At 33.1% G+C, this 10,887-nt stretch overlaps 3 protein-coding genes across 12 annotated transcripts in view; 2 read left to right on the top strand and 1 right to left on the bottom strand.

Annotated features, from left to right (window-relative positions):
- Positions 1 to 110: 110 nt before the first annotated feature.
- Positions 111 to 1,270, top strand: LOC125050393. Its single transcript, XM_047650237.1, has 2 exons — positions 111 to 511; positions 608 to 1,270. The coding sequence occupies exons 1-2, from the start codon at positions 474 to 476 to the stop codon at positions 1,164 to 1,166; spliced, it is 597 nt and encodes a 198-aa protein (XP_047506193.1). The 5' UTR covers positions 111 to 473; the 3' UTR covers positions 1,167 to 1,270.
- Positions 1,271 to 1,715: 445 nt separating this feature from the next.
- Positions 1,716 to 5,835, top strand: LOC125050386 (isoleucine--tRNA ligase, cytoplasmic). Its single transcript, XM_047650219.1, has 4 exons — positions 1,716 to 1,934; positions 2,015 to 2,120; positions 2,203 to 2,404; positions 2,508 to 5,835. The coding sequence occupies exons 1-4, from the start codon at positions 1,801 to 1,803 to the stop codon at positions 5,636 to 5,638; spliced, it is 3,573 nt and encodes a 1,190-aa protein (XP_047506175.1). The 5' UTR covers positions 1,716 to 1,800; the 3' UTR covers positions 5,639 to 5,835.
- An 83-nt stretch (positions 5,836 to 5,918) lies between these two features.
- LOC125050380 (dmX-like protein 2) overlaps positions 5,919 to 10,887 on the bottom strand; it is a 51,359-nt gene continuing 46,390 nt past the window's right edge. For all 10 annotated transcript variants that reach the window (XM_047650173.1, XM_047650169.1, XM_047650178.1 and 7 more), the window contains 8 exons: positions 10,682 to 10,742; positions 10,222 to 10,454; positions 8,827 to 8,896; positions 8,666 to 8,740; positions 8,220 to 8,437; positions 7,947 to 8,052; positions 7,535 to 7,637; positions 5,919 to 7,151 (listed from right to left, as the gene is read on the bottom strand). In XM_047650173.1, coding sequence (XP_047506129.1) covers position 7,151; positions 7,535 to 7,637; positions 7,947 to 8,052; positions 8,220 to 8,437; positions 8,666 to 8,740; positions 8,827 to 8,896; positions 10,222 to 10,454; positions 10,682 to 10,742 — 867 coding nt within the window. In that variant the 3' untranslated portion in view covers positions 5,919 to 7,150. The remainder of the gene's footprint in view (positions 7,152 to 7,534; positions 7,638 to 7,946; positions 8,053 to 8,219; positions 8,438 to 8,665; positions 8,741 to 8,826; positions 8,897 to 10,221; positions 10,455 to 10,681; positions 10,743 to 10,887) is intronic.

Raw genomic sequence — 10,887 nt, 5'->3', positions numbered from 1 at the left:
GTTTAATCGACTATTTTATTCTATGCTTTGAAGTAGATACAAGAGATCAGTCTATATACGAAATATGAGTGCTTTTTTAAATATTACCTTATTCTACAATTTCTACATATTTTGTATTAGCTCCATATACTTTTGACTGACGTTATTGAAAATTGAAATATCAGTGCCATATTGATATGAGTTTTGACAGCAGACAGATACTTATTAACTTCTGCGAAGTGCGAATAGGAATAAACTTGAAAACTATTTTTATTTCACTAATTTTAATAATTACCATTAGCTTTGTAGTCCAGAATCCAGATAGATTTTATACACTAACGGCATTTGAATTATCATGAAAGTGATATGTCCAAAATAGACATTTATTTCATGTTTCATCAAGTATCTAATTACTTTTAACACCTTAGAATTGTTGTACACATACATTTTGATTTTAATTTAATATATGATTATCCTATAACTAGGACTTCTTTATGGTTATGGAGTCTAATTGGATCAAGGTGTCACCAAGGTATACATAAAATGATTAATCTAAAGTTCTCTTTTGCTGTGCTTTTAAAATATTTGTACCTTTTACAAAGTTGTTAAATGTGTTTTTATTTTTCAGTTTAAGCAATGGTCTAACAGTGGTTAATGCGTTAGAAGAAACAAAGTTTGAACAATTTCTAAAACGAATTGTTATGAAATTAAAAGCCCAAGAAACAGATAATATTTTTAGTGAAGATGAGAGAAGAAAGTTAGAAAAAATCTTTAAAGTTGAATCAGATCAACTTTTATTAGCAATAAAAACTATTATTTACATTTTTAAAAAGATTTTCAAATATATATTTATGCCATGTGATTTAAAAATTGATTTGACAAATATTGGTTTAAAAGGAGAAAAAGCAGATATATTTGTAAAAATATGGTCAGCAGAAACAAATAACACTCTCACTGAGTTGACTAATAAAGGTGACCAGTTTGATGATGATCCTGATTTTTCTTGGAAATTAAATGCAGAAATAAGCTCTATTTATCATAAAAAATGTAAAGTGCCAAAAGCTTACTTGAAAATAAATGGAGCCAGGAATGACTTGGAGGTTGAGTTAACACACCCAGAACTTCAATCAATATTTCTTCAAATTGAATCAATACAAAATGAATTAGATAATTTAATACTACCTTAAAATTAGGTGTAATTGAAAATTTAATAAGGTATTATAAATGTCTATTAGGTAGTTAGTGCCTTCAATATTAATATGTATATGAAAATAAATTATATTTTCAATAAGCAAAGTTTACTTTATACAAAAACTATTTCACCTAAATGCCTACTACAATAAGCTGTAATAATACTACTTAAATAACTATTTTTTTTTAAAGGGCAAATAATAAGATATGCTAATAATTTTTACAAAATTTAATAAAACCATTATAATACGATTCATTTTATCAAATGGCTACAATAAGAAAACTAATCTGGTGCTTGAGACACAATAACTTTTCAACAGAGGTGACTCACTAATGCAAATTTGTCTCATGCCCCCTAATTACAAAGTACAAACTGTTTTAAAAAATTACAAAAGGTCAATGTTCTTTGTTTCCATTATCAAAAAACTATTACTTCCTAAATAACTAGTAACTGTGACTGTAATTTTGTAAAAAACCATAGATTACGATTACGAATGACATTTTCTTATTGTCATGGCTGACAAACAACCAATTTTGACATTAGCATTTGAGCTTAGTGTTAAGTGATTTGCATGTTGATTTTTGGCATTGGCGTGGCAAAATCCGGCATGAGAAAAATACTCTTGCATCATGTCTTTACCAAGTCAAATAATTAGAGTTCCTGAGAACATCGATTTTCCAAAGGAAGAGGAAAACGTATTGAAATTTTGGAAAGACATAGATGCTTTTCAGACATGTTTGAAGCAATCAAAAAATAAACAAAGGTAACCTATTGGTGCAAGAGTCTGACTGCAATGAGATATAAAGCTATAAAATTCACCATAAATTTTGATTAAAATTACAGGTACTCGTTTTATGATGGTCCACCCTTTGCTACAGGCCTTCCCCACTACGGACATATTCTTGCAGGCACCATCAAAGATGTTGTCACAAGATATGCTCATCAAAAGGTAGAGTCTAACTTACTATAATATTTTTTAGGGGCAATTTCAATTTCAGGCTATTTACCTAAAATTCTGAAATGTGTTGTAGGGCTACCATGTTGAAAGAAGATTTGGATGGGATTGCCATGGCCTACCAGTAGAATTTGAAATTGATAAGTCATTGGGAATAAAGGGACCTGAAGATGTAGCTAAAATGGGAATTGATAAGTACAATGCAGAGTGTCGTAAAATCGTCATGAAATATGCCACTGAATGGGAAATGATCATTACAAGAATGGGTCGGTGGATAGGTAAGATCAATTTTTTAGTGTGTAATTATATTTGAATACCTTATGAAGCCCTGCTATAATTTTATTTAAATTTGTTTAATTTACACCCATTAAAATGTTTCAGATTTTAAAAATGACTACAAAACTCTATACCCATCATTTATGGAATCTGTATGGTGGGTTTTTAAGGAGCTATATAACAAGGGTCTAGTCTATCAAGGTGTGAAAGTAATGCCATTCTCCACAGCATGTTCTACTCCACTCTCAAATTTTGAGTCTGGACAAAATTACAAAGATGTTGTTGATCCCACTGTTGTAATAACTTTTCCTACCGCTGAAGGATTTTCTTTATTAGCATGGACTACCACACCTTGGACACTTCCTAGTAACTTGAGTCTTTGTGTCAATCCTAAATTAACTTACCTCAAAGTAAAAGAAAAAGCTACAGGAACATTGTATGTGTTGCAAGAAAGTAGATTTCCAGTTATCTTTAAAAATGTTGATGATTTTGAAATAGTTGAGAAATTCCCAGGTGAAAAGTTAAAGGGGCTAAAATATACTCCTATATTTGACTATTTTATTGGGAAGTGCCCCAATGCCTACCAAGTGTTGACAGATGGGTATGTTACTGATGATTCTGGAACAGGTATTGTTCATCAAGCTCCATATTTTGGTGAGGATGATTTTAGAGTTTGTTTAGCAAATGGTATCATTACTAGAGATCAAGAAATCATTTGTCCTGTAGATTCAAGTGGGCGATTTATAGACCCAGTCAAAGATTTTATAGGTCAATATGTTAAAGATGCAGATAAACATATAATTGCAAATTTGAAGGCTCGTAATAGATTAGTGCATTCAGGACAAGTGAAACATAGTTATCCATTCTGTTGGAGGTCAGAAACACCTCTTCTATACAAAGCAGTACCTTCTTGGTTCGTTAGAGTTGAACAAATGAGTCAAGACCTTTTAAAATCAAGTGAAGCCACATATTGGGTTCCAGAATCTGTAAAAGAAAAAAGATTTGGGAACTGGTTAAGAGAAGCTAGAGATTGGGCGATCAGCCGAAACCGTTACTGGGGTACACCAATTCCCCTCTGGATTTCGAGTGATAAACAGGAAGTAATATGTGTGGGCAGTATTGCTGAGTTAAGTGAACTAACAGGAAAAGAAATCACAGACCTACATAGGGAGAGCATCGATCACCTGGAAATTCCATCTTCTCGTCCAGGTCAACCACCTTTGAAGAGAGTTTCAGAAGTTTTTGACTGTTGGTTTGAGTCGGGTTCTATGCCATATGCCCAGTGTCATTATCCCTTTGAAAATAAAAAGGAGTTTGAAGAAGTTTTCCCTGCTAATTTTATTGCTGAAGGAATTGATCAGACAAGAGGGTGGTTTTATACATTGATTGTACTATCTACTGCACTATTCAATAAGCCACCATTTAAAAACCTGATTGCAAATGGCTTAATTCTCGCTTCTGATGGGCAGAAAATGTCTAAGCGTAAAAAGAATTATCCTGATCCTCTTGATGTAGTAAGAAAATATGGTGCAGATGCATTAAGGCTATACCTTATTAATTCCCCTGTAGTCAAGGCAGAGAACTTAAGATTCAAAGAGGATGGGGTAAGAGATGTTATCAAAGATGTATTTCTACCTTGGTATAATGCATTTAGATTTTTGATGCAAAATGTTGAAAGAATTATTCAGGAAGATAAAATAATATATAAATTCAATGAAAAAGCAGAAAGGGTAAATGTCATGGATAAATGGATAACTTCATTTACACAATCTCTTATCCAATTTGTGACTAAAGAAATGGCCGCATATCACTTATATACTGTTGTACCAAGACTAACCAAATTTATTGACAACTTGACCAACTGGTATGTAAGAATGAATAGAAAAAGACTAAAGGGTGAGAATGGTGTGAAAGACTGCCAAGTAGCCCTAGATACTTTGTTTGGTGTCTTATATGACATGGTCCGTGTAATGGCACCATTCACTCCTTTCCTGACTGAATTCATGTATAAGACACTAAGACAGCTGCTGCCTGGTGATTCCTTGGAAAGTGTACATTTCAACATGATACCAGAACCAAAACTGGATTTAGTAGATTCCGATATTGAAAGGGCTGTGGAAAGAATGCAAGCTGTTATAGAGTTAGGCAGAGTAGTAAGGGACAGAAAAACTATTCCGATCAAGTATCCTTTGCCAGAAATGGTCATAATTCATCAAGATCAGACATACTTAAATGATATTAACTCTTTATTAAAATTTGTCGTGGAAGAAATGAATGTAAAGAGAGTTGTTTTATCAAGTGATAAAGAAAAGTATGGTATCACACTCAGGGCTGAACCGGATCACAAGATTTTGGGTGCTCGATTGAAAGGAGATTTTAAAGCAGTCACTCAAGCATTGAAAGATCTCAACAATGAAGATTGTGAAAAGCTAATTGCAAATGGATATGTTGAACTTGTTGGTCAGCATATTGATGTATCAGAAGTAAGAATAATATTTCAAGCTAAGGGCAATGAACAATATGAGGCCCATAGTGATAATGATGTATTAATTTTGCTTAATGTAACACCAGATCAAGATATGCTTGATGAGGGCTTTGCAAGGGAAATAATTAACAGAGTTCAAAAATTAAGGAAGAAAGCTCATCTTGTGCCTACTGATGAAGTAGATGTTTATTTTTCTGTTAACAAAACTAGTGATATATTGAGAATCATTAAAAGCCATCGGGAGTTGATAGAAACCACTGTGAAGGCACCATTAAAAACAATTGAAGATTTGTCACCATCTAAGCCCATTGTCATCCAAGAAACTCAAGAATTAAAAGGCTCTCAATTACAATTGGTTATCACTTGGAGAAAAGATGTGGAAATGCCAGCAAATCCTTGGGCAAATGTCATTCTTCAAAACATATCGCCAAGACTTGGTGCTGAAACAAGTTACGGTAGTATTCTTCTTAAAGACAAGGATAACAAATATTTAAACATAGACCAGCTTTACAAGGAAATTGAAATTTTGTTTGGTTTGTATGGTATGAAGTTTTATTTATGGTGTGATGGATGTGAAGTTAGGAATACAGTTGAATTGAATACTAAACTAATAGTTGTTTCTCCAACGAAACCGAAAAGTGTTGATGCTGAAAATATACCATATTGTAAATTTGTTAATATTGCGAATGGAACGAAAACTGTGACAATGTTTTTGGAAAATCCAAGAGGTAAATTAACGGCCTCGAACTAACAAGCATTATAATTTTTGTCAGATTACTTTGGACTTAATCCCTTTGAACTGAATACAAGTGTTTTTAAGTAAAACATTATTGCTCAGTATCATCATTTATATACATATATTTTATTGATTAAGTCCTACTTTGAAGTCTTAAAAAGCGTGTTTTATCTGTTATTGTTTTCTTGGTACAAATATATTAAATTATTTCATGAGGACTTTTATTTTTTTATATTTTACAATTATAGTAATAGTTACTTATATATAAAATAGGTATTTAGAATAAAACGCATTGTTTTGATTTAACCTTTATTTTAACGTCCTTTCATAAATAAAACAAATTAATAAGCATTTAAATACAATGTTCACAATTTAATAATAATAACACAGATATAGTGTGGCTTCATAATAAAATTGAACTATCTTTCACATAATATAATAATTTAAATAAGTGATGCAACAATCTTGTATGTAAAAATATTAACAAGATTGGTAATTAATAAAAAAAGATTTACCAAGATAAAATAATATGTAACAATAAACTTGATCACCATTTGTAGATAATATGTGAAAAGAATTGATTTGAATTGTTATTTATATTTTTAATCTGTATATTTACTTCTTCGTGTAGCACATTGCAAATAAAGAAAACACGGCCATGCACACGCGAGTGTACAAAAAATATTGTGCGGTTTAAAAAAATACTTTCTAACGTTTGGTAACTTGTTTCAATGTGAATATTACGTACGCATATACTTTGGTTACTAAATAATAATTATCCTAAAATACAATTAAATAAAAACAATATCTAAGAAATTGTCTTTTAGCTAAACATTGGAAATATTGTAACAGAACTGCAAATGGAAATAAGACAGACAAAATATTTTTGATTAATATCCGAGTTAATCGGAATAAAATGCTATATTACCGTCAACTATCACATCACAACATATAATTTAAAAACATATTTCGCAGCCTCCACACATGTCTTAATACTGTTTTCCGAGGCTTCTGTTATTGCTCGCGAAATATACTTCTGAGAAAAATGGACCATTGAACAACACTCAATAGATTAAAGGGGGAGCAACACTTACACCTAAGGTTATTAAATGTAGAATGCCAATGAGATAGACTGAACAATATTTGATAGAGATTATAAGAATAATTATTTAAATACACATACTAAGCCACGACGACAATTAGAAATATTAAAATATTTATTATGCGTCAACAAGATTACATTAAATGCGAGCTAACATCTCATAGAAGGCTCGACTAAGTCGGAATCATAAGACAGCGAGGGATTGCACACAGGACTGTTTCCCTTAGGCCGACATTCATTCGGGATAAATAGACCTCGTCTAGGAGAGGTTAAATTATACAATTGAACTAAAGATTCATATAAGACTAAATTATGGGCTACTCGGTGACTAGTCTAGGGTACTTGTAACACGAACAACAACAACACGATCACTCCGGCCGAGCTCGTTCCTTTTTCCTATCTACCCTCTATTTTCCTACCGTTCACCTGGAAATTATAAAAATATAACTATAACAAAGAAACATGCTGAATATGTAATATTTTTACCCCCATATCTATCTATAGGTGACAGATAAAACCCGAATCGCTACGTAAAATAATGAGGTAGGCCAATATATTTATAATTTCATATTGTGGCTATCTAAGCGAAGAATTCGAGAAGTGTCGATATAAATAAATAATCGAGTAAGTTTTAAAATAAAAATACAGGTAAGTAAACGAGGTATGTTTGGCTGCTGGAACTAAACCTTGAATTATACAAGCATTTCGTCAACACATTCTTCTAAGTCTCAACTCATATTCGAAAACATCGCAATGTAAGAAGAAAAGGTTTACTTTTATAGCGAACTAAATAATATAAATGCCCTTACTAAGTAGTGTAGTGCGCGTGATGCAATGGCGCATCTCGTTCCGGCAACTTGCGCACTTTCATTGTTCCATCTGCGCCACACGAGAACAAACGGCCACCATTATCTGAAAATAATATTAATATACACTTTCAATGCCTTTGCAACATCTTTCGCTGCTTGAACAGAAATTTTGATACCACCAGTAAAAAATAAATTAACGCGTATTCTATTTGATATAACATTTGAAATATGGTCCCAAAACCTCGTATAATAATTCCGCCGTAACTGTATACTTGTGGTTTGCTGACCACGACTGCTGTAGAGGAATTGACATATATATATCAATAATAAAGAAATAAATTGACATTTATTAAACTTACCGTTTAAAGTTTACTATGAGACAAAATTAAGTCAATTAAAAATTATTCCTTACCAATATGTATTTGTGTGACCCCTTGTCCAATATGTTTGAAGAAGGAACTTCTTGCGTGTTCACCCGCGAACGTATGCAACAATTGATGCGTCGCGAGCGAATACACCTGAAAATTTTAGTTTTTGTTAAATATTTTTCTGGAGATTTCTTGCTTGTTTTATAAATAGTTCTAGTTTTACTTTAAAATATTGACAAATAAATATCACTGTATAAACGATGTTCTAAATTTTCTAGAAATTGTTTTGACTAATTTAGTTTCTAGTGTTTGCGTACCTTTATGTCCCCATCGGCGGCGCCAATAGCATAATAATCCTCTTTGGGTGAGAGCGCCACGCACTTAATGGGCGCGTGATGCGCGTGCAACTTGTGTCTTGGTGCACGTGCACGTAAGTCCCAAACGAGTACGTCGCCGCGACGCCCGCACGAGACCAATGCGCCAGTGCCGCCTGCCCATGCGACACACGAGGCGCCGCCTTCGTGGCACGTCCACGCTAAAAATATCACGTGTATGAGAATAACTTAAAGGAAATATTATAAATTTCCAGGGAGTCTGTACAAGTAGTTAGAAATAAAGAACTGAAATTCAAGAACGTTACAACGAAATAGTGTTGCTATTGTATTCAAAGTTCATGAAAACATATCATCATATAAAATTAATGAATTCATAATTAATGAATTAGGGTTTTAGCTTATTTCTATTTATTTTAAAATATACTCACAAACAACTAAAGCCTTCTTAATCGGCATTAAGGTATCCCAAATAGCCACGTTTTTACTTTCCGAACTATGACCGGCTGTAAAGAAAGTTCATATTTTAAATAACATATTAAGGTGAAATTGTATATATTTTATATCTTAAAGGCATATTAATTTTTCTTACCTGTGGCTACTAAACTACAGGAACCCAAGAAAACGAAGTCACTAATTCCTTTACTATGACACTGGTGAGTCTGAAAATGAGGTATTTTTTAAAATTATTTTATAGAACATTACTAAAGAAATCTCTACACAATTATTATACATACTTATATATATCGGGTGTTTTTTTTAGAGGTATAGAACTTTAAATTGCAATAAAACAACGATGGATTATTGGACTGACATAATTTTTTTTTATTTGAAAGATAATCTTGTGGCAATACATTTTAAATATGATTTCTGGTATATGACTGCCACGGCTGGCTCGGATATAGTCCAATCTGGACGTCCAATTTTCCCGTCCGTTGTTCTCGATTTTCATAAGCGAATTTTGTTTAGCGATGAAGCACACTTTTGGTTAAATGGCTATATCAACAAACAAAACTGCCGCATTTGGAGTGAAGCGTATCCTCAAGTGTATGTCGAAACACCGTTACATCCAGAAAAACTGACTGTTTGGTGCGCTTTATGGGCTGGTGGCAGCATTGGTCCATACTTCTTCAAAAACGATAATGGCCAGAATGTTAGTCAATGGTGATAGGTATAGAGACATGATTAATAACTTTTTCATTCCTGAATTGAACAATCATGATGTCCAAGAGCTGTGGTTTTAACAAGACGGCGCAGCATGTCACACAGCTCGTGCCACAGTCGATTTACTGAAAGACACCGCCTAATTTCACGTTTTTGACCTGTGAATTGGCCTCCAAGATCTTGTGATTTAACACCGCTAGATTATTTTCTGTGGGGCTATGTAAAGTCATTGGTCTATGTGGATAAGCCACAAACGCTTGACCATTTGGAAGACAACATTCGCCGTGTTATTGCCGATATACGGCCACAAATGTTGAAAAAAGTCATCGAAAATTGGACGTCCAGATTGGACTATATCCGAGCCAGCCGTGGCAGTCATATGCCAGAAATCATATTTTAAATGAATTGCCACAAGATTATCTTTCAAATAAAAAAAAAATCATGACAGTCCAATAATCCATCGTTGTTTTATTGCAATTTAAAGTTCTATATCTCTAAAAAAAACACCCATTATATATAATTTGAGACAATAGATCAAACCCAAAACCGGTGTGGGATCATAATATCGTTTACATCAGATAAGAGTACTATTACTAGCTTTAAAGTCACTGGACATTTATTATCATTTATACAAAAGACCTAAAGCATTCTGAGCTTATTTCAATACCTTTTGTGCTCTGTTAAATAAAATTTTATTACTGAACAAAACGTGTTGTTTTTTTTTTATAGAAAAGTTAATATTTGAGCGCTTTAAAGCAGTCCTGTGGTCGGTGAGACCGTTAATATTGGATAAAGATGTTTATATTTAAAACGGATTCCTTACAAAGAATGGCCTTGGTGGTGTCTGCGGCTGGCTGGTTCCATTTTTGGAGGACGGCTGCAATTGCCACATTGCAAGATTGCCATCCGCATCTGATGCCGCGAACTTATTGCCGTAGTCCGAGAACCGTACCCGGGTTACTTTTGCAAAAGCGCCAGGTGCCCGTGGAGACCATACACAATAGGGATGGCCCCACTCCCATAGTTGGACTGAGCCGTCTGCGCCTCCCGTCAAGTCTAAAACAGATATTATTTAATCAGATATAGTGCCCGTACGAGCAAATGTCATAAAGCTCACGAGTCTTTCCTGTCTGCATGAATAAAAATATTGTTTTTACATAATATCCTTTAATCTTTAACGATTACTTATTTCCTCTATAATAAGCTAGCACTGTACTTATATAAATTAAAAAAGAGTTTATCCCCGATTTAAGTTGGTTTACTATAAAATAAATATTACTTACATAATGGTTGTGAAGGGTGCGCTGCCATACGCTTAATGTTGTCAATTTTATGCTTCAACACCTAAATAAAAATATACGTTTAAAGTGACGAACAAGGGAAATTGACAAAGCAGCCAACACCTCTTCATTTTATTAACACATATAAAATTTATAGGTGTTTACATAATAGCAAAAATATAGATTACAATAATGTTTAATAATTAGTA

The sequence above is a fragment of the Pieris napi genome, chromosome 6 (genome assembly GCF_905475465.1).
Source record: "Pieris napi chromosome 6, ilPieNapi1.2, whole genome shotgun sequence".
Taxonomy (NCBI): Eukaryota; Metazoa; Arthropoda; class Insecta; order Lepidoptera; family Pieridae; genus Pieris; species Pieris napi.
This window is presented reverse-complemented; position numbering and strand designations above follow the sequence as displayed.